The sequence below is a fragment of the Loxodonta africana genome, chromosome 13 (genome assembly GCF_030014295.1).
Source record: "Loxodonta africana isolate mLoxAfr1 chromosome 13, mLoxAfr1.hap2, whole genome shotgun sequence".
Lineage (NCBI taxonomy): Eukaryota > Metazoa > Chordata > Mammalia > Proboscidea > Elephantidae > Loxodonta > Loxodonta africana.
In genome coordinates, this window is record NC_087354.1 from 76,210,564 (window position 1) to 76,234,573 (window position 24,010).

A 24,010-nucleotide genomic window follows, 5' to 3' on the forward strand; every position below is an offset into this window, starting at 1 on the left:
TGAAATTCTCTTCTGCATTTTCCCCCTTTTGATCAGAATTTTTCTATGGCATCTTTAATCATAATATTCAGCAATGGTAGCTGGGCACCATCCAGTTCTTCTGGTCTCATGGCAAAGGAGGCAGTTGTTCATGAAGGCAATTAGCCACACGTTCTATATCCTTCTCCTATTCCTGACTCTCTTCTTCCTTTGTTGCCCCAGGGGAAGAGAGAGCAATTGTTGTATCTTGGGCGGCCCCTCACAAGCTTTTAAAACCCCAGGCAATATGCAACAAACTAAGAGGTAGAGCCAAGCCCAAGCCTGTTGCCACTGAATCGATTCCAACTGAAAGCAATGCTATAGGACGGAGTAGAACTGTCCCATAGGGTTTCCAGGGAGTAGCTAGTGGATTCGAACTGTCGGCCTTTTTGTTAACATCCGAGCTCCTAACCACTGTGCCACTAACAGAACGCTAAACATGTTATTAGGCCAGTTAACGGGGATTTAGCATGAAACCATGACACTAGACCTCCAAATGAAGTAACCAAATCCTGTGAGGTTTTTGATTGTACGTAAGCAGCCTTAGCAGCTGCCCTTTTTTTTTTGGTTGTTGTTGTATTTATCACACACCTTCTGCCAATTCAACTTTTTACAGTGTTTAACTTATAGCGATTATAGTAATCAATGCTATATTTCCATCACTGTTAACCCCCCATCCCTCCCTCCTTCTCACCCCTGGTAACCACTAATAAACTTTGTTCTCTATACAAATTTTCCTTTTCTTGTCTTTTTATATAGGTGAGTTCATTTGTCCTATTGTGATTGACTTATTTCAGTCAGCTTATTCTTCCAGCTCCATCCATATTACAGCATGTATCAAGACTTCAGAAACTCTGATGGCTTAGTGGTTAAGTACTACAGCTGCTAACCAAAGGATTGGCAGTTTGAATCCACCAGGCACTCCTTGGAAACTCTGTGGGGCAGTTCCACTCTGTCCTGTGGGGTTGCTGTGAGTTGAAATTGACTCGACAGCAGTGGGTTTTTTGGTTTATTGAAACTTCATTTCTCCTACTGGTTGAGTAGTATCCCATTGTATGTATGTAACACATTTTGTTTATTCATTCATCCATTGATGGGCATTTAGGTTGTTTTCACCTTTTGGCTATTGGGAATAGTGCAGCAATGAACATTGGTGTACAAGTCTCTGAGTCTCTGCTTTCAAGTCTTTTGGGTATGTACCTGGGAATGGAATTGCTGGGTCATATGATAGTTCTATTTTTAGTTTTTTGAGGAACCACCATACTGTTTTACCGGTAATGGGTAAGGGTTCCAATTTCCTCACATCCTTGCCAACATTTGTTAATTTTTTTTTTAAATCTTAGCCATCCTAGTGGGAGTGAAATGGTATCTCATTGTTTTTTTTTTAAAGTTGTGCCTTAAGTGCAAGTTTACAGCTTCAAGTTAGTTTCTCATATAAAAATTTATATTCAAACTGTTATGTGACCCTAGTTGCTCTCCCTGTAATGTGACAGCACACTCTTCTTTTCTACCCTGGATTTCCTGTGTCCATTCAGCCAGTTCCTGTCCCTTTCTGCCTTCTCATACTGCCTCTGGACAGGAGTTGCCCATTTAGTTTCATGTATCTGCTTGAACCAAGAAGCACGCTCTTCACGAGTATCATTTTATGTCTTAGAGTCCAATCTTTGTCTGAAGAGTTGGCTTCAGGAATGGTTTTAATTTTGGGCTAACAGAGAGCCTGGGGCCATGTCTTCCGGGATTCCTCTAGTCTCAGTCAGACCATTAAGTCTGGTCTTCTTACTAGAATTTGAGTTCTATACTCTACTTTTCTTCGGCTCCATCAGGGACTCTCTGATGTGTTCTTTGCCTCATTGTGATTTTGATTTGTATCTCTCTGAGTGTCTTTTCATGTGTTTGGTGGCCATTTGAATGTCCTCTTTGGGTGAAATATCTATTCAAGTCCTTGGCTCATTTTATGATTGGGTTGTCTTTTTCTTGCTAAGCTGTTGAAGTTTTTATACATATTTTGGTTACTAGATTGTTGTTGGACATACGGTTTCCGAAGATATTCTTTCAGTCCCTAGCTTGTCTTTTCACTTTTTTGGAGAAGTCTTTTGATGAAGAAAAATTTTTAATTTTTATGAGGTCCCATTTATTTGTCTTTTGCTGTTTGTGCTTTTGTAATTATATTAGATAATCCATTGCTAAAAACTAGGCCTGACATCATTGTCCTTGCTTTTTCTACAAAGAATTTTATGGTTTTAGTTTGCACATTTAGGTCCCTGATCCATTTTGAATTTGTTTTTGTGTATGGGGTGAGGCACGGATGCTGTTTTACTTTTCTGCGTGTGGAAATGCATTTTTCCCAGCACCATTTATAAAGAGACTCTCCTTTCCTCATCACATGGACTTAGCGCCCTTGTCAAAAATCAGTTGACTGTAGATGTATGGGGTTATTTCTGGACTGTCAGTTCTATTCCTTGGTCTATGTGTCTGTGTTGTTATACCTAAGTACCAGGCTGTTTTGATTACTGTAGCTGTATAGTATTTTTTTAAGTCAGGAAGTCTGAGTCTTCCTACTTTGTCTTCCTACTCTTTCGAAATTGCTTTAGGTATTTGGAGCCTCTTGGTATTCTGTATAAAGTTGAGGATTGGTTTTTCTATTTCTGTAAAGATGGCCCTTGAATTTTGATTGGGATTGTGTTGAATCTGTAGATTGCTTTGGGTGGGATTGACATCTTAACGATATTAAGTCTTCCAATCCATGAACATGGAGTATCTTTCCATTTATTTAAGTTTTCTTTAGTCTCTTTCTGCAGTGTTTTATAGTTTTCACTGTTTAAGCCCTTCACATCCCTGGTTAGATTTATTCCTAGGTATTTTATTCTCTTACATGCTATTGTAAATGGAATTTTTTCCCATCAAATTTCTCATTGCTAGTGTATAGAAACCCAACTGATTTTTGTTTGTTGACCTTGTACCCTGCAACTTTGCTAAATTCCTTGATTAGCTCTGGAAGTTTTCTTGTGGACTCTTAGGGGTTTTCTGTATATAGGATCATAGCATCTGTGAGTAGAGATAATTTTACTTATTCTTTTTCAATCAGGATACCTTTTCTTTCTTGTTCTTATTGCTCTGGCTTGGACTTCCATTACAATATTGTATAGAAGTGAGGAGAGCAGCACCCTTGTCCTGCTCCTAGCTCTTGGTTCCTCTTGATGCAGCATGGAGAACGGTGTAGAGAGGAAGGGGTGGTAGACACAGGGAGACTGGGAAGAAGGAATGGCACCAGTTCCCCTCCCTTTTTCTTTTGCTTGAAGTAGGTTAGGAGTCCATAAACTTTTTCTGTAAGGGCTAGAGAATAATTATTTTTGGCTTTGCAGGCCATATGATCTAAGTTGCGGTTATACAGGTCTGCCTTTGTAGTGTGAAACCAGGCACAGACAATACGTAAAGAACACACGTGCCTGTGTTCCAATCAAACTTTATTTACAAAAATAAGCAGTAGACTGGATTTGGTCCATGCCATTGTTTGCTGACCTCTGGACTCTAGGGTATTAGTCATGAAGAACAGTGAGTGGACTCAGGAGCTCTCTAGGAGGCACATTCAGTATAACTTGGTTATGAATTTGAGGAGAATAAACGACATGGTGAAGTACAGTTGATTTCCACATTTCTGGCTTGGGCGACTATATGTGTAATGATGCCACTTACCAAGATGAGGCACTCAGCAAGTGCAGCTGGCTGGGGGTGTGAAGATGCCAGTGGCTGCCCAGCTGTCGGTTGGCGGTGGGGTCTGTAGAGAGGCGTGAGCTGGGGATGAAAATGTGGGGGGCAGTTTGTCAAAGAGCTCTCTTTGGGCAAGAACGGAGTATCCAGAATAGCTCCAGTGTCTTATAAGGTTAGAGGAGAAGGAACTAGCAATGGAGGAGCCAGAGAGGAAGGAGGAAGAACCAAGAGAAAGAAGAGCGTCGGTGGTTTTACACGGGGGAAAGGTAGCAAGCAAAATGAGAAGCTTTTTGGATCTGGCCATGTGAAGGTCATTTGTAATTTTGAAGCAGTTTTAGTGAATGGTGGGCTTTTTTTTTTTAATGTCTTTTTATGCACGGAAATTATGCACGGAAAAGACAGATTTAAAAATCTAGTTCTTTTAGATTCAGTTTACAGATCTTTTTATTCTGTTTAGATCTGGCAGTTGCTAGCATTTACTTTAAAGAAATTACTGTGGTGAAATACATGTGATAGAACGTTGGCCATTTCAACTACTTTTAGGGGAACAATTGAGTGACACTACGTACGTTTACCGTGTTGTGTGACTATCATCACTTTCCGTTTCCAGATTTTTTCATCAACCTTAACAGGAATTCTGTACCCTTTAAAGCAGTACGGCTCCATCCCCTCACCTGCCTCTGGTAACCATTAATGAACTTTGGTTTCTATACATTTTCCTATTCTAGTTATTTCATATTAGTAAGATCATACAGTATTTGTTCCTCTGTGTGACTCATTTCCCACAACAAAGCTTTTAAGTTTCATCTGCGTCATTGTAGTATGTATCAGAATTTGTTTTCTTTATGGCTGAATATTACTTCATTGTATGTGTATACCACATTTTATTTATTCATTCATTTGTTGATGGACACTCGGGTTGTTTCCGTCCTTTGGCCGTTGTGATTAGTGCTGCAGTGAACTTTGGTGTACAGGTATCTGAGTGCCTGCTTTCAGTTCTTTGGGCAAAATTCCTAGGAGTGGTATGCTGGATTCTATGATGTAATTCTTTGTGTAACTTTTTGAAGAACTAGCAAATTACTTTTTAAAAGCACCTTTGATTAATGTTTGGTTTTATTTACAAGCTCATTAAACTTTGTAAACATTTTAATAGCATTTAAAAGTGCAATATATTTTGCTCTTTTTTTTTCTGTTCTTTAACTGCCTGAATGACAAAGTAGTTAAAATGTATTTTTATATAATGTACTTGGATAATTCTTAGAAATCTAACAAATTAAACATAATTGTGGTGATTCTACTACATCTTCTTCACAGTTCTGTCAGCCTAGGCTATGGGGCTCCTTCTCACCTTGTAGAGATTTCCTGATGTTCCCACCGTGGCTGTCAGGCCAAGTGCCTTTTAATAATCACTATGCCAGTGACGTCAAGCTTATAGAAGGAGGAGGTCTCATACCCAGATTCTCTCCATTCACATGCTGCCCTGCTTTTCTGTGTGTTCAGACGTGTCTGCAGCCCATCCTCCCGCCCAATGGCTGTAGCCATTTTAGAACTGTCTGTGTTATCCCACGTGACTGTTAAGATCTTTGAACTTGATGAAATCCTGCATTCTTTTCATATACTGCTGTGTCTTGCATCCACAGGTAATATCCAGATATTAAAAATGATAGCCAGCTCAGTTTTGGACATCTCTTGAGATTTTGTCTGACTGGGGGATTCCATCCTCCAAGGTCATTCTACTGATGGAAGGCACACATTAGAACAGCTGCTTGGCTGTAAACCTGCTTTAAAACAAAAGACTCCTGTGTTTAAGCAAAATACCCAACAACTGTAAAAAAATGCAAAACTACAGTGTTCCTATGTATATTTAGCATATATTTACCTGCTTATTGCCATAACAGGAATTTTCATGTCTCCCAAGGAAGAGCTTATAATTTCCATTAGAATGTAAGCTCACCGACAGCACAGCTTCTTCTGTTTTGCTCACTGTTGTGTTTCCAGTAAATAGAGTAATGCCCAGGATTTAGCCGGATACGTGAGTATTTGTTGATTGCATAAATGAATGAATGAATGTAGTTTCTGAGCAAACGATTGTTTACCAATAATACTAGATTAAGCTTCTTGCTTCCTTTCTAAGTTCTTTTACCTTTTTTTCTTCTTGTAGGCAGAAACCACTAATACTAGCCTCTTGCAGGTGCAACTGGAATGCAGCTTACATAATAAAGTGTGTCAGCAATTAAAGGTAAAATAATTTTAGTGCTTTCTTCCTGCCGTCCTTGCTGCCTCTTGATGTAAAAACATAAAGACCAGAACGTTCTGTTCTCAGAAATTCGCACGCCCATACCTCATGTGTTCCTCTTTTTCTGAAAGTTGAAACCACAAAGTTTCGATGATTTTTTGAGTTTTTCCTTATTTTTTCCTGCCTCTGATCTCAGAGTTGTTATCTGGAATCCGATGATGTTTTGCGGCTGCAGATGAGCATAATTGTGACAATGGACAGTTCTTCGGAAGAATTGGAAGAGAACACACAAGATTTGTTAGATCATCTCTCTATTGTGTATGTAGCTACAGACAAATCTGAGACCTCAGGTAAGGTAGAATCCTTTGAAATTTTCATTCTGATCTATTTCTCTGAACCTGCCTCATCATTTTACAGCATTTACTTGTAGGTAGTATCATAGCAAACTAAGACAGAGGGTTTTGCTTTCATTATTAAGAGATTGTTAGAATAACTGCAGCAAAACAATACTGCATACGGCAGTATTGTTTTGGTAGGCAAGTGCAAACTCTTCTGACTTTACTTGGGGGTAATTTTTCTTGGCTTTTTGGAAGTGTAGTACGCACATTAAAAGGAGCCCTGGTGGTGCAATGGTTAAGCGCTCTGCTAACCGAAAAATGGGCAGTTCAAACCCACCAGTGGCTCCAATGGGATCTGCTCCCATAAAGATTACAGCCTAGGAAGCCCTGTGGGGCAGTTCTCCTTTATCATATAGGGTCAGTATGAGTTGGAATCAACTCAGTGGGATGTAACAACAACACACAACTTAGAAGGGCATGGCAGTCTAATATAAATATTCACAGAGTATTTAAGGGGCCCTGGTGGCACAGTGGTTAAATGCTTGGCTGTTAACTGAGAGGTTGGTGGTTCGAACCCACCATTGGCTCCACGGGACAAAAGACCTGGTGTTCTGCTCCTATAGAGATTACAGCCTGGGAAACCGTATGCGGCAGTTGTACTCTGTCTGATAGGGTTGCTGTGAGTTGGAATCAACTCATGGGCACACAGCAATGACCACCTCTTTGTTGTACTGATCTGCAGACGCTCAGTTGACCAAGTCATGCTGTCTTATACTCCAGTAGTCAGTCAGATGCTGATTATTCCTGGATACCTGGCAAGTTAGAGAGGTGTGAACGTTAACGTTCATTTCCACGAGCTTTATCTTTGAAAATGTGTGTAATATAATAACCTGCTTTAACATGCTAAGAACTTTTGTAGGAGATACATATTAGCTGATCCATGAAGTTTAAAATGTAGGATTTGCTACTATTCATTGGTTATCAAGACTGTTCTGGTATGTGAATGTGTGTGTATATATATGTAGTATTTGTACTGAGATTGTTGATTGCATAAATGAATGAATGAACGTAGTTTCTGAGCAAACGATTGTCTACCAATAATACTAGATTAAGTAGAGGGAGAGAGGGAGAGGGAGAAATGATATCAGAAGTACAATTTTACATTAGCTAGCAGTGTTAACTGTCAGTCAAACTTTGTTTCCCATTCCTCAGAATTGGCTATTGTAGTCATGGGTCAGCAGGAGAGCTTTCCTGTCGCAGGTGTCTGTTTTTTGGTGATTCTGTGATGGCCAGGTGGACAGTGATGTAGGAAGGTTGTTGTCCCATGGGGAACATTTTTGTTGTTGCGGGTTAAAAGGAAACATGTATTTTGAGATCCAGGGTTTTATTCTTCCCAAGTGTGTTTGCCTGAATAAGGAAATGAGGGCTGTATAAAAAAACGAGGGCTGTCTAACCACCAGGAAAACGTCACTTCATTTGGAACTGTCCAGTTGGTTAGTTTCATCCAGAGGAGCGGCATCGTGCCCTTAGACTGTGAATTTCTGTAGTGGTAATTTTTCCTCATTTAGATAGCCTATGTCGTCATGTAAATCTTCCTGTAACGATAGTTTTTCTTGTGATTTAAAAAGAATGCCCAATAAAAAATGCCCTTGGTTTCAATTTCATTGTTGAAAAATGAGTTACTTTTTTTTTTTTTAAATAGAAAATGTGTGGTGTGATATTTTAATTAACTACATTAGGAGTTGAGAATGAGATAGCTGTTTGTTTTAATGTTGATTGCTCTGATTCTTTTGGACAGATGACTCTGCCGTGAATATGTATATATTGCATTCAGGAAACAGCCTTATATGGATACAGGTAATGGCAAATGCTTACGTAAAGTAAATTTTGAAATCACAAGTGTGCGTTGAATGGTAGAAGGTGAAGATTTTTCAGGAACAGATACAGAAATACATGAATCTATTCTCTTTTGCTTTAATTTAAACCCATTTTCCCGTGTTTTAACCTGTATTTGGGTGAAAGCTGTCAGTACCCCTTTGATACAGTATAGACACATCTGCGGAGCAGTCCTTTTGTGTGTGTGTGTGTGTGTCTGTGGCGCTTGGTTACTTTGACCTGCACTGGATATGTACTGTCACGGCTGAGAGGAGTAACGCGTGAGTATTTTGGTTACAGGATGTACATCATTTCTCAAAGAGAGATGCCCTGTCTCTGAAGTTCGAACCAGTACTGCTGCCTACGTCTACAACAAACTTTACAAAAATTGCCTCTTTTACTTGCAAAGGTACAGATTTTTAAAAAAAATATTCAAGATGGTCTTTTTATTTTTGTTACCTAGTTAGGATAGCGTTCTTTCTGTAAGATGACTGACAGTTATGGATGAGACCTGGTCCTAAGAAAATGATTGGATTTGGTTTCAACATTGTATCCTTAATAATTATAAAAGATATTGTAAGGCAGAAACGTGTGGAGGCCACTTTTGTTCTCCACAGATGTAGGATTTTGAGTTTAAAGTTTAACTCGGTGATTTGAAAGCACAGGATGTAGATACGTTTGGGGAAGGTGCTGTTTTCACAGCTAGTCATTGGTTTCTACACAGTTTTGTTTTCTTTGTGTAGAATAGATGCAGAATGTCTCGTGAATACAAGCCCAGCCCTATCCTTATTATTGGGAACTGTCCAGTTGGTTACTTTCATCCAGAGGAGCGGTGCCCCTAGACTGTGAATTTCTCTAGTGGTAGTTTTTCCTCATTTAGATAGCCTATTTTGTCATGTAAATCTTCCTGTAAAGATAGTTTTTCTTGTGATTTAAAAGAGTTTTGTAAAGAAATGCAAATAGTTTTAAACATATGAAAACATACTCAGCTTCACTCATATTTAAAGAAACGGTAAATAAAAACAACAAATGAGATAAAATTTTGTACTCATATTGATAAAAAGATTGCTAGTATTCTATGTTGGGTGGCGTTTGGAGGACAAAACACTCGAGTAAAATTGGATGCTGGCTTTTTGGAGGAAAAATGAGCAATTTCTGTGAAAATTAAAAATGCACATATATGCTCCTAACTCTGAGTAATGAATCCTACAGATACACTTACATGTATTCAAAGATGTTCTTACATCTTTGTGGTAGCAGAGCGGCCTAACTGCCCATCATAGGTGACTGGTTACATTGTAGTTCACCCACAACATATACCCATATACTCTACAGCTATTCAAAGACATACAGGAGCATGTAGTGCGAGCAGTGTGCCTACATTCAGTTTTTCTCAATGGGTATCTCTCTGTGTACTTGTATAAGCATAGAACATCTGGAAGGATGTTCAAGAAGATAAGTTGTTTCCTCTTGGTAAGATAATTGGGGAACCGGAAGGCAGGGGTAAGAGGTAGGTTTATTTTCACACTTTTTTGTTAGTGTTTGAGGGTTTTTGTTTTTGTATCATATGTACGGAAACCCTGGTGGCATAGTGGTTAAGTGCTATGGCTTCTAACCAAAGGGTTGGCAGTTGGAATCCGCCAGGCGCTCCTTGGAAACTCTGTGGGGCAGTTCTGCTCTGTCCTATAGGGTCACTATGAGTCGAAATTGACTCGACGGCACTGGGTGTGGTTTGGTTTGGATCGTATGTACTGTATAGCTTAAAAAAGTGAGTTGGGTATTAGGATAAGAGGTAGGAATCCAATACCAGTGATTTTATATTATGACCAAGATCTGGGAAAGCTTTGGAGTATAGTTTTGATAAATCAGCAATGTATTATTCCTACTTTTTGCTGTCGAACTCTTTACTGTTAAGGTTTAATTCCGTTCTTATGCCTCCACGTGCTCCTTTCTTGCCCCACCCAGTGGAGCTTTATTTATTGCTTTTGTCGTCTCTGGCAGACCCAGGGACTTTCCTCTTATTTAAGGTGAAGACAGACCTTTTTAAAGGAACAGGCACAAAGGGTTAACTCTTCACTTCCCCCCTCGAAGAAGAAATGCGAGGGTTTTTTTTTTTTATAATGGTAGGCGGCATGTTCCAAATAATCGACAATAAGCCAGTAAAGAAGAAAGGTAGATAGGCACTTTTGAAAAGGGATTTTACCATTTATGTCTAATTCACTGTTTTAATGGAGACAGCAAATGAAAAAAGTTATGAGTAATATATCTTGTTTTCGTTCAGGCTTAATGAAAGAGAAGGCACTTAAGCTTCACATTTATCTCTTTATACCCCAAAACAGCTCCATCATGTGACAGTGGAATGACTTATATGGAAGATGTGAAGAAAACAAAAAGCACACCAACACTAAGAGCATGCCTGTCCTCTCCCATGATTCAAGGGTAGGTTAATTCTGCATTCCCTGAGATCGTATGACTTTATTCTCTAGAGATGACTTAGAAATATAACGGATGTGACTTGTGTGATCCTCTTTGTCTCTGGAATTGCTTCCCCACTGTTGGCACTGCTAACAGGCAGCAGAGGGAAGAGGAAGGGAATGATTCACCTCATGACTTAGGTTCCCCCGCCAGCCCAGCGAGACGGCCAGGTGCGCTAGAGGAAATGCTCACCTGGTGTCTGAGTTGCCTCTGGTCCTGGCTTGGCCGTGGTGGCCCCTGTGTGCTGACCTAGCCACACCAGTTGCCTCATTTCTGGCCGTCAGTTGTTCCACCTAGAGCGAAGTGATCTCTAAGGTCATTTCCAACACCCACGTTCTGTGACTTTCATCATCTTTTTTTTAAATTGTGCTTTAAGTGGAAGTTTACAGCTCAAGTTAGTTTCTCACACAAAGATTTATACACACATTGTTATGTGACCCTAGGTGCTCTCTCTACAATGTGACAGCACACTCCTCCTCTCTACCCTGGATTTCCTGTGTCCATTCAACCAGCTCCTGTCCCCCTCTGCCTCTCATTTCACCTCTGGACAGAAGCTACCCATTTAGTCTCGTGTATCTCCTTGAGCTAAAGAAGCATACTCTTCACGAGTATCATTTTATATCTTACAGTTAAGTCTAGTCTTCGAAGAGTTGGCTTCAGGAATGGTTTTAGTTCTGGGTTAAGGGAGAGTCCAGGGGCCATGTCACTTTTATCTTCTTTTTGCAGTTAGTTAGAGACTCTTTAGAGTGCTGACACAGTCCCTGTGTGGCACAGACAGTCAAGCGCTCCATTACTAACGGAAAGGTTGGCAGTTCAGATCCACCCAAAGGTGCCTTGGAAGACAGGTCTGGTGTTCTACTCCCAAAAGGTCACAGTCTTGAAACCCCTGTGGTGTAGTTCTCTGCACACATGGGGTTGCCATGAGTTGGAATCGACTCAGCGACAGCTGACAACAATAACAGAGTGCCGATGGCCGTCTCACTCCCTGGGCTGATAGCATGTGTGTCCTCTGTTCACAGGTATTTTAGAATGGACTCCGCTGCAGCCCAGTTTCACATGGAGACTCACGAGAACACATCAGGAGTCTGGTCAATGTGGTATCTCAATCATTTTGACCGTAGTATTGTATTGAATGATGTGTTTGTTTCCAAGGAGACCAAGCACATTTTAAAGGTACAGGTGGTATTTTACTCTAACTTTATTTTCTCTTTTTATCCTATTGTAAACTTTGCTTAAGGCCAGATGCTGTGAAATTAGTAGTATTTATAAATTTCAACAATAATTTTATTTACGATGATTTTAAAGCAAGTATTGTTCTTTAAAACTACTCAAGTAGTTCATTTTCAAAACTACTTTTAGGATCTTTCTCTCTCTCATTCTTAACCTGTTGTTCAAGGGGCTCAACAGGACCTGGATATATAGCTTTTGTGAATATTTTCTCTTACTATTATTCCAAACACATTTTAATGTACCATTCCTACGGAAAGGATTGTATTTAGAAAAAGAAACCTGGGTCATGATAACATACTAGGATTTTGCAGAATTCCACCTGTAAGAATTCAGTACTACCTATAAAAATTCAATACCACCTATGAAAATTTCAAGATTATTTTGTGAAACTCGAAAACAATAGCATATTAAACAGTATTTGAGCCTGTTATTTATATAAAAATATTCTCATCCTTGACCTGGGAAATTGGGTAAAATGATACTTTTTAAAGTAAAAAAAGGGCTTTAACATCATATTTTATAATTTTTTTTTTTTGTCATCGTAATTAGTGTTAGGAAAAGTAACTTCTCTTGCTTCTTTTCTTTTTAGATTCTGAATTTCACTGGCCCTTTATTTCTACCTCCAGGCTGTTGGAATATATTTTCTTTGAAACTTGCTGTTAAAGACATTGCCATAAATATATTCACCAATGTATTTTTGACTACAAACATAGGTGCCGTTTTTACAATACCTCTACAGATACATTCGGCCCCAACCAAGGTATTGTTTACAACACTGCATGTGTTTTATAATATTCTTGATAATTAACGTGTCTTTTTATTAACTTATCTTACCGTGCTCGGGTTTGATTACCTGGGTTAAGGTCATGTTGTTTAAGGGTGTCTGTGAAAGTGAAGGGCATCCAGGCCAAACTTAGATGGTAAAATAGTTAGACACGGAAGTCTTTATTTGGGAAGAGTTTCTGTTTCTCGTAATTTTAAAGCTCTTGAATGAAATAAAGCATTACAAGTAGATTACTAGATCTCATTTTCATTTATTTCCAAAATATGCGAAACAAGGAATATGCATTTGCTGTAAAAAACAGAGTTGAGCTCTTAATACATACTTGCAGTGAAATTAAATTTTAAATGTTTTATTTAGACCTCTATTAAGTGAGTCTCTGTTGCTTATACTCCTTAAATTTTCTTAGTGGGCCAAATCTAAGCCTGAAAGGGTTTATAATTAAGAGATGCTTTCTAAGATCTGGATAAATTATATTTAACTTAGATCTTATCTTAAGCATGTCTCTTTTTTTCCCTTAATGTTTATTTCTTTCATTTGTTTCTTATTATTGCTTCTTTTTGATCCAAACTATTATGTATAACACTGGGTTCTAATTTTTCACTATGAGATGTTCATGCAACCATCTTTATGTTTTTTCTCACTTATTAGCATTGATGTTTCATAGTTAGAAATGCCTCAAGTTTAATTATAAGCTTGAAGATACTCGTTGCGGTTGAGTCAATTCTGATTCGTAGCAGCCCTGTAGAACTGCCCCATGGGGTTTCCAAGGAATGGCTGGTGGATTTGAACTGCCCACTTTTTGGTTAGCAGCCGAGCTCTTAACCATCATGCCATCAGGGCTCCAGCTTAGAGATAAAAACCAAAAACCCATTGCCGTCGAGTCAATTTCGACTCATAGTGACCCTATAGGACAGAGTAGAACCCTCCCCATAGCATTTCCAGGGAGCGCCTGGTGGGTTCGAACTGCCGACCTTTTGGTTAGAAGCCATAGCACTTAACCGCTACACCACCAGGGTTTCCATCTCAAAGATAGGACTCTTAAAATTAAACTGAGCAAAATGTAAGGTTAATTTCATCCATCCATATTTCGAACATGGGAGATTTCTTAGAAATCCTTTTTCCAGTCAAGAGAGGCATATAGGAAGAAGAGTGCCTCTGGGAGAGAGCAGGCAGGTTTCAGATATTTATACAATTAGCAAGTCTCTGCTCCCCAGACCTGTAGGAAATGGGACATTCGTTTAAATGTCCTGGTTAGCCAGGAATTACTAGAGAATAGTTTACTGGTTTTCAGAGGGTTGGATAGAGTACAGTTTAAAAAAAAGATAAAAGCACTAAAAATGTCCTGAGACTAATTTAATCTTAAATTCAGAATACATTTAGTGTTTTGTAAGCCGCGAGTGGCCATTATAGACAAAGGCTATTGTACAGAGTCCCTAGGAGTCATGCTTCCTCAAGAGACAGTTGAGATCTTTCATCCAAGTATATAAAGAAAACCAGGAAATCTTCGCTTTCCGGGTGTTTGGCTCCTGGTTAGAGGAAAGTTCACTGAGATGGACACCAGATCTACTTCATGTTTTAGTGCATTAGGATTTTTATGTTTAGTGTTGCGTTTTAAGTTATTCATCTGTTACTTTTCAATCTAGGAAGGGAGTCTGGGTTTTGAAGTGATAGCACATTGTGGCATGCATTATTTCATGGGAAAGTCAAAAGCAGGTAAGTGTTTTCCCCTTAGGCTGTCAGTGCACTGTCGTTGGGGAGGGGAGCAGTGAGGAAAATGTAGCACGTGTAGATGGAAGACTCAGTTCTGTAATGTAATGGCATCATGTTCTGTTGTTAGAGAGCATGATCATTAGCAGAGTGACTTGAAATTGTTAAGAATCCTCCAAAAACATCTGAGGTACTTTTTTTTTATTCTTTAGTAGCTTATACTTTTGTTAGAGATTTTTTTTCGTATACGTTATTTGTTTGATATCATAAGCAACCTTCGTACCAAGAAAAAGTTTGGAAGGCTCTGATGCCTTTTACAAAAGAGCTGACTAGAAGTTAGGAAAACAGTTTGGAATTGCATGGGAGTCGAGCTCGAAGACGTCAGTTAGAGGAGCGTGTATGCGTCTTGGGGTGGAGGGACTGGTGGTTGTGTGAGACTAAATGAAGGCCATGGGGTTGACACGGAAACTGTTTCTAGCCCCCCCCCCAATCTTTGGATTTATTAAAATATCTATCTAAGAAGAGTTTGAAAGTACAGAGGTTTCTTTGGGAAGATTTCTATTTTTTCTTCCTGATACCCTCTTTAGTACAGACAAGACAATAGATAAGGTAGAGAGGGTGGTGGTGAAGGGTAGACCCCTTTATAAACATGCCCTTCACGTAGGCTCACCCTCTGGTCCGTGCCTCTGTCGAGAATTGCTGCTTGTCCATCAGTCCTCTGCATAGTAACCTAGAAGATGAGCATTTACCTGGAGGTGGTTTTGCATTTTAGATTTAAAGCTGTTAAAAATATTCCAAGTATAATTTTAACTTGTCGCAGGCTGTATTCACAAGCCATGTGCTTTTATGTTGTTGCTTTCCCATGATTCAATTATTATTTTATACATGTTTGTTTGATTTGGTATATCATTTGCCAAAAAAAAAAAAAAAAAACAAACTTTTTTTTGGTTTTTTTTTTTTAGAGGGACTTTTAGTGTCAAGCAGTCAGAGAACGAGGGGGCATTTGTTCCTCTCGGTTTGAGAATTTTTATAATCAGCCCTAGGCATTATTTCAGTAATTGAATTGCATTTTCTGTAAATGTAAGTATTAAATCTGATCTAACTTTCAGAAATCCCTAATTGGCAAAGGAGCCTTTCTCTGGACCGATCTACCTGGGAGGTGGATTCCGAACTTGCAAGTAAACTATATGAAAGATGGAAGAAATTAAAAAATGGTGACGTCTGCAAGTATGTCTTCAGTTTTATTTCTTTTATTCAGCAATGGGGACACATAATTGCAAAGTACTTGATTGCATTTCCAGTACTGAATTTTTAGCAATGGATGTTTTACCCCAGCTTTTTATTTTGACAGATAGCAAACCTCAGAAAAGTTGGAAGAATGGTGCAGTGAACACTGAGCTGCTCCTCACCTAGGTTCATCAGTTCACATTTTACAGTCTCTGCTTTATCCCTGTCGACATATCTCTATTGTATATGTAGACAGCCAGTTCTCAGTATTTGCTGGAGTTACATTCCATAAAGTCTCTGTGAACACTGAATTAGCGAATACTAAGCCACTGCTCCTGGGGGAAATGCAGGTTGGATTCCTTCGAGCCTCTGGTCACAACATTTTTGTCAGCAGATAAATACATAACCTTGTCGTATGTGTGTTTCTGTTGAAAGACTCTTTATTTAACTATAGTGTTGGTTCTTTAACATGGAGCTCAAGACCAACAGCATGAACTCAGTGCCTGAAAGCTTACCTAACGCATGTGTTTTCTCCATAAGGCCCATCACAGCCTTCTCGTGAATAGACAGCACTTCAGCACTATGCTTAAGGGCCTTTTAAGCAGCAGAATCACCAACAAAAAGCACCAAATAGACTCAGGATGCTTGTTTCCAGTATGGGAGAGGAGACAAGGCAGAGCGTTGCCTTGGTCAGCTTCAATGGGGAACGTGTGCTTCAGGCAATTCAAAATTTTCACCACTCTGTGCTTGTCTGGGAATGTCTATAAGTGTGCCACAGGTATTGATTTGGGGGTTACAAATAAATGTTAGCAAGCAGGAGAATTTGCAGATGTGGAGTCTAAATAATGGAGATCGACTGTATATGTATATATACATGCATATACTTTTTTTGCTGAATCATTTGAAAGTAAGCTGTAGATATCATGGTATTGCACTCTTCATACTTTAGCTTGTGTTTCCTGAAAAGAATATTCTCCTACACTTAACTGTATTACACTACCATTATCATGCCCAACAAACTTAACATTGAATCAATTATATTATCTAATGAACAGTCCATATTAAAATTTCCCTGGCTGACCCCAAAATATCCATTATAACTCTTTCTTTCTTTCTTTCTTTCTACCCAGGATCCATTCAAGGATCATATATTGTATTTGGTCGTCATGGTTTCCTTAGACTACTGTTCCCACCTTTATTGACCTTTTATGACGCTGACATTTTTTAAGATTCCAGACCACTTACTTGTCTTATAGAACATACCACACTCTAGGTTGTTCTGATTTCTCAAGTTTATATTCAGGTTAAATTTTAGTCAGAAATACTAATAGTCTAGTTAGTTTTGTGTACTCACCATTGCATCACATCAGACTAAAACCAGTTGCTGTCAAGTCAGTTCTGACTCATGGTGACCCTGTGCATGCAGAGTAGACCTGCTCTGTGGAGTTTTCAGGCTGTGACCTTTCGGAAGCAGATCGCCAGGCCTTTCTTCCGAGATGCCTGTGGGTGGGTTCAAACTGCCAGCATTTTGGTTGATAGCTGAGCACTTAACCTTTTTGCACCACCCACGGATTCTGCCTTATATCAGAAGGGATGTAAATGCATTTGTCCTGCCGTTGACATGGCTAAGTTCAGTCATTTGCTTTAGCCGATGCGTGACGTGGCGTGTTTGCACCACAGGTACTTCTGATATGTGGCAGACCTTTCCTTTACAAAGATACTTTCCTCCCTTGGCAGTTAAGTAATCTGTGGGGTGAAATGTTGAGATCATATAAATGTCCTGCTCTCTAAAAATGTTTTACCCACTGGTCTTACTTGGCCCCCATTGATACTTGTTGCCTGAATCAGTTATTAGATTAGTGGCTGCAAAATGGTGATTTCTCTAATTATTTTGTTTATTTTGTACCTATTAGCAGGTATTCTAACAAAAAGGGTATCTCTTGTTTTAGAGCATCCCTATGGATTCATGGATTCTTTACTCAGTGTGTTGTAATTTACTGTCATCACTATTTCTGATGCTAAGTTGTTCCAAATTCGGCTGGGGGAGCCCCATCGGGCTAGCTCCTTGTCCCTTTGACGTGTTCCCATCATTCTTTGAGCACTTGCTTGCCTTCCTGTAAAACAGGACGACGTCCCAGGCTCACCTCGTACCTCCCCTTCCCCAGACCTAAAATAAGCCATCTTTTCCCAAGGAGCCCTTGTGCCTTTTAGTGATAGTGGTATCTATCTAGTGACCTCCCTTTTTAAAAAAAATGTCAAAATTATTTTTTACAATAATTTCTTTCTTTGTTAAACAGGAGGAATGTTTTAGGAATGACTCGGTTTGCCCACTTGAAGAAATCCAAGGAGTCAGAATCCTTTGTTTTCTTTCTGCCGCGTTTGATTGCAGAGCCCGGCCTTGTGTTAAACTTCAGCGCAACTGCCCTTAGGAGCAGCGTGGTGAGCATAGTGTGTCTTTCAGCCTCTTTGTCAGGGACACCCAACTCTTGGCTTTTCAACATACCAGGGTAATTCCACCTCGGGTTACTGTTTCGAACCAAAATTAATTGAAATTCACTTTATGCCGCTCCCATGTGCCATTCAGCACTTTTAGTAAGAAGTAAGGTGTTAAACAGAATGAAAATCATTGTTGTGTGCTGTATTACAAGTACGTTTTATTTATGAAGTTTATATACAGTTCAGAATCTTAACTCTGAATGTGGTTAAAAAAGCATTCAGCTGCAAACAGCAGAGGTTTTGCCTAACACTGGCTTAACAAAGAGTTTGTTTCCTAGCAACAAGCCGGGAGGAGGGAAGTCTGAAGCTGGTGCGGTGGCTCTGTGGTCCCACTATGGACTGAGGCTCTTTCTGAGTGTTCGCTCTCATCCTCAGTCTCCTGGCTTCCTTCCTCATGTGTGCTTCTCTCCTCGTGCTGGGGACAGTGTGCAGGAAGAAGGGCGAAGGGAGAGGGTGATGCCAGCAAACTTCCACTTAGGTTGTGCTGGCAAGAACTGTATCGTGCTACCCAACCAACCAACCATCCAGCCATCCAACTATTCACCCAACCAACCAACCATCCATCCAACCATCCATCCAGCCAGCAATCCAGCCAGCCAGCCATCCAACCAACCATCCAACCATCCAACCATCCAGCCAGCCAGCCAGCCATCCAAGCAACCAACCATACAGCCATCCAGCCACCCAACCATCCAACCATCCAACCAGCCAATTGCTGTCAAGTCAACTTTGACTCATGGCAGCCCCACACAGATGTCCCTAATTAAAAGTGTCTGGAAAATTGATTAGTCCTTCACCATGTCTATAATGGAAGCAGGAAAGGGAGAAGAGGTCAGGTCAGGTAACCTCCAGGGGCCAGACACAGCACCTTGATGTCAAATACTTTTGTTTACTTTTACATTGTTCAAGAAAATATGTGAAATTAAATTCCTCTTCTGATTCAAAATATTATTTCATAATCTAGATGCATGTTCCTTAAGATACTCATAAAATATATAAAATATTTCTTAAAATATTGAATCAACATTTAAAGAGTTACTGAATTGTATTAATGCTACTACTAGGTCATTGGGTAGTTGAGTCAGACTAAAAGTTCCTTATTTCCAAAATTTTAATTTTTTAGACCTTTAAAACTCACAGATTATTTGTTTAAGAGTTTGGTTATATAAAGTAAGTATAGAACTAGTAACTCCATTTTCAGTGATTCTGGACCAATGGAATCAAGCTTCCCCTCCCACCTTACCCCCCATATCTTTGGAAACAGAATTGAAAATGAACCATTTCTTTAAAGTTTCTAAATTTTGATGCTTCTCCTTTCTTCAATATCAGGGCTTTTTGGAACATGTCATGCTTTTTTCCTGGAATGAGATACAATGATTCTTGCCTGCTTTTTTCCCTGGAAGCTATCAGTACTGGGTGTTGATTAGGAAATGTGGTCATTTCTGTTACTTAGATCCATGCTTTCCGGGAGTTTCGCCTGGGTCACCAGCTTCACAGTGATGAGGAGGGAGTCTTCAGATAATTAAGATTTGTCAAAAAATAAGCCATTTAACAGTTCCCAACGTCCCGTGATCCAGTGATTGTATCAGCCTTACCTTTGTGTTTTATTCATTGATCACAATAATGACAATCAATAAAAATGATCAGAGTTTTAATTTATACCTCTTCAGATGCTCATTGAGTTTCTTAGGGATGACACCCTAAAACTTATTTTTTTTAACTTTTTATTTTGTAATAGTTTCAAACTTAGAAAAAAGTTTTAAGAGTAGTACTAAGAATTTCCAGTTACCCTTTAGATTTATTAATTTTTAATGTTCTGCTGCATTTGCTTTATCGTTCTGTCCCTTCACACGTTTTCTGAGTCATTTGCGAGCATCAGACGTTATGCTGCCTTAGCTCTAAAGGCTTCATGCGTGTGTGTAATTGTACTGCTGGTATCCAATTACGTGTAACACTGTTACCCGCAGTCTGTATGCACAGCTGCCCAGTTATCCCACTAATGTGCTTTATAGCAGTTCTGATTTTGGTCCAGGGTCTCACACTGATTTAGTTGTCAGGCCATTTTAGTCTCCTTTAATCTTCCTCAGCCTTTCTTTGTTTTTTATAACATAGACACTTTTAAAACGTACAGGCCATTTATTTTCTAGAACGCCCCTCAAATGGATTGTGCGGTAGATCCTTGTGAGTAGATTCAGGCTCTGAGTTTTGGGCAGGAATGCCTCGGGAGTGACGGTGTGTCTTCCTAGGTTTGATTCCCCGTCTCCTGTGTCTAGGTGAAGTACTTCGTGGTACAGAACCCTTCCTCTTTGCCCGTCTCCCTGCAGCTCCTGCCTGTCTCCTCATATCCTAAGCCCGAAGCCGCTGTGCGCCTGCTTCACAAATGGTAATACACCCAGTCCCATGAAGGCTTTCTGATGGGCAGTTTGGGAAAGACTGTTAAACACACCAAGAGTGTTAACCCATTAACCCATGTGACTTGGGACCCGCCCCCGTGGTGTGTTTAATTTGACAGAAATTACTGGCACCATTTGTTATATAGCATCTTCAGTTGTACCACTTCAAGTCCAGTTTCCAACAGAATATTCTTTTCTTTGCTTAGAAAACAAAACCAGGTGCCATCTAGTCAATTCTTAATCATGGCGACCTCACGTGTGTCAGAATAGAACTGTGCTCCACCGGGTTTTCCATGGCTAATTGAATGGAAGTAGATCGCCAGGCCTTTCTTCCGAGGTGCCTCTGGCTAGACTTGAAGCCCCATCTTTTTTAGTTAGTAGCCAGGTTCTTAACCGTTCACACCACCTAGGAACATTATCATCATGATTTTTCACCCATACTGGCATTTAGAATCTAAGTCATGTTGATTTCTGGGCAACACAAGAAATAAACTTAGTGTAGCACAAGTGGTTTGCCATCAGCTGCTAACCTAAAGATTGGCAGTTCAAATCTACCCAGCAGCTCTGTGGAAGAAAGGCCTGGCAAGTTGCTTCCATAAAGATCACAGCTGAGAAAACCCTGTGAACCAGTTCTGCTTTGTAATACACGGGGTCACCATGAGTCAAGGGCTGACTTGAGGGTAGCTCACAACAGCAACAACAACAATCAGAGTTGAACGAAATGATCATAGTATTAGTTGATGTGTGTTATAGCTTGATTTATTTTTGCACAATTATAGTTTTACTTAAAATATTTCTTTCTTTTGGCTTAGAAATACCTCCCCTTATCCCAAGTTGTCTCAGCCTTGTCATTGTTGATATTTGGGGCCAGATAATTGTTTGGGGGGTAAAGGAGCTGTCTTGCACATTGAAGGGTGTTTAGCCGCACCACTGGCCTCTCTCCACTAGGTGCCAGTAGCACCTCCCCAGGCTGTGACAACCGAAAATTGTTTCCCAAACCCACTGCCATCGAGTCGATTCCGACTCATGGCAACCCTGTAGGACAGAGTAGAACTGCCCCATAGAGTTTCCAAGGAGCGCCGGGTGGATTCAAACTGTGGACCTCTTGGTTAGCAGATGTAGCACTTAACCACTATGCCAAAGTATTTACAGACATTGCAGAATGCCCTGGGAGACAAAATTATCTTCAGCTGAGAATCACTGCCTTTCAGGTTCAATAGCTATGAATGATTTTGGGGGAAAAATGGTTCAGATTTAGAGTTTTCGTCACCGTATGTTTCTTTCCATTCTGTGCTGCAAGAGTGATTCACTCACCAATGCACTTATAATACTACGGCAGTAAGGTGCAGGGGCAGGACACATCAGCAACAGGGCAGGACGAATTGTGTGCACGCGTGCAAACACGTGCTAACGTGTATAAGTGCAGGCACATGCAGGTGCATTATTTCTTTATTGGCAAATCTACACACAGTTCTAACCACTGTTTTGTTTTTTAATAGGTTCGGCACTGATATGCAGATGATTAATTTCACAACTGGTGAATTCCAGCTCACCAATGCTTGCCCTTCCCAGGTAGGCAGTCTTTAGACAGAATAAAGAGTGCCCACAAACAAGACACATCAACACACAGGCCTCTGTGATTTACGTTTTAAGTGCCTTTGTGTGCTTTATGGGGCATATTTTATGTGGCTGTCTCATTTTTATTCTCTAGGCATTAAGTAGATACAGCAGATTTTTCCAGTTAACTAATGTAGCAGGAATCGATGGTTCACCACAGCCTGTAAAGATATAAATTCAGGTGCGTGAAGAAATAACAGCTGAATCAGAGCTATGTGGAAAACCATAAAACTCAAGACCCGGAATTTATAATTCTCTTAAAATTCCCTGGCCCCTCCCATTCTTTTTAGGGGCAAACAGGGTTAAAAAGATCTCTTACTTAACTGGCTTAATGTTTTTAGCAAGTCACTTAGTTTCGGTGATATTCACCTCATCTGTAAACAAAGGCTTGTTCTGAAATTCTGAAGCTTCTGGGCCATCATGCGGTCTTACATAATACTTGGGAGTAGGAGTAAGCATGTCATGTGGGCAGGACGTTGTTTGCTTGGCGACTTGGCAGCCGTGTTTCTTGTTCACTAGGTTCTGTGGCACTTTGTGTATAAACCAGAACCCAGTGCCAGTTCCGACTCATAGCGACCCTGTAAGACAGAGTAGAACTGGCCCATAGGGTTTTCAAGAAGTGCCTGGTGGATTTGAACTGCCGACCCTTTGGTTAGCAGCTGTAGCACTTAACCACTATGCCACCAGGGTTCCCACTTTGTATATAATGCTCAGTATTATAGATATTCTGTGTTTGAGATCAAGTCGAGAGTGGAACATCTGTTATAAAAGATACACACAAGTAGATGTATATACACACATGTACCTATTAACTATGTGTTTAATAGTTAAATAGGTATATGTGTGTATATGTCTGTTTGTGTATATTCTTTATAACAGATGCTGTTTGGTGGTGCAGTGGTTAAGAGCTCGGCTGCTAACCAAAAGATCAGCAGTTCGAATATACCAGCTGCTCCTTGGAAACCCTATGGGGCAGTTCTACTCTGTTCTGTAGGGAGTCAGTATCAACTTGATGGCAATTAGTTTTTTGGGGGTTATGTGTTTAACACACACACACACACTCACACACAACATGCCTTGTGTATTTTCTTCTTCCTCCACCCTTACCAGTTGCCATCAAGTCAGTTCTGACTCATGGCGACCCCATGTGTGTCTGAGTAGAGCTGTGCACTCTAGGATTTTCAACAGCTAATTTTTCAGAAGTAGACCACCAGGTCTTTTTCTAAGGTGCCTCAGGTGGACTCGAACCTTTAACCTTTCAGTTAGTGGCAAAGCGCATTGTTTGCACCAACCAGAGACTGCTCCACCTTTTTCGCTCCAAAAAATATACCGTTGCTTCTCGATCAGCTTGAATAACAGCAGGGAGATCACAGATAACCCCCAACTAAGAGTAACAACTACCCAAAGCAAGTTTTTAAGTAGATTTTGACGCAGACTTATTTACGACAGTAAACACATTGCCGGCAAAGTTTCTTTTCCCTTGCTAAGGGCCAGCAGAGGTGATGAAGCACTGCACCGTCCTTCTCAGTCCCCCTGCCACCACACAGTCTCCCATGGCTGTTTGAGATAAAGTAGTCCAGAATACTAAAAGCTGTTTTGTACCTCTGGTATGTGAATCACATGTAGTTTGAAATTCCAAAAATAATGTCAGTTTCTTTCCTTGTAAATCTTCTGTTGAGATTTGAATGGACAATGCAACTCATCTGAAAAAATGATTGCATTTATGACCAAAGATCTTCCCCAATAACACACGTATTTATGGTAAGGGAAATGACTGTCATTGTTAATTTATTAGATAGACAAAAAAAAAAAAAAAATGGTGTCAGTGCCTTGAAGACACTTAAAAATTTCACTCAAAATTGTTAGAACTCTTTGTCATGTAAAGAAAGGCTGCCTGCATTTTTAT

At 39.9% G+C, this 24,010-nt stretch overlaps 1 protein-coding gene across 9 annotated transcripts in view; it reads left to right on the plus strand.

The window, feature by feature from the left end:
* Window positions 1-24,010, plus strand: part of TMEM131L (transmembrane 131 like) — a 190,461-nt gene that overhangs the window by 119,085 nt on the left and 47,366 nt on the right. For 7 of the 9 annotated variants that reach the window (XM_010597187.3, XM_064267591.1, XM_064267589.1 and 4 more), the window contains 12 exons: window positions 5,888-5,965; window positions 6,159-6,312; window positions 8,099-8,157; window positions 8,476-8,584; window positions 10,515-10,614; window positions 11,670-11,823; window positions 12,470-12,640; window positions 14,308-14,377; window positions 15,481-15,598; window positions 17,896-18,037; window positions 20,368-20,477; window positions 21,987-22,059. In XM_010597187.3, coding sequence (XP_010595489.1) covers window positions 5,888-5,965; window positions 6,159-6,312; window positions 8,099-8,157; window positions 8,476-8,584; window positions 10,515-10,614; window positions 11,670-11,823; window positions 12,470-12,640; window positions 14,308-14,377; window positions 15,481-15,598; window positions 17,896-18,037; window positions 20,368-20,477; window positions 21,987-22,059 — 1,338 coding nt within the window. The remainder of the gene's footprint in view (window positions 1-5,887; window positions 5,966-6,158; window positions 6,313-8,098; window positions 8,158-8,475; window positions 8,585-10,514; window positions 10,615-11,669; window positions 11,824-12,469; window positions 12,641-14,307; window positions 14,378-15,480; window positions 15,599-17,895; window positions 18,038-20,367; window positions 20,478-21,986; window positions 22,060-24,010) is intronic. The other 2 variants (XM_064267588.1, XM_064267590.1) reach the window with 2 other exon arrangements.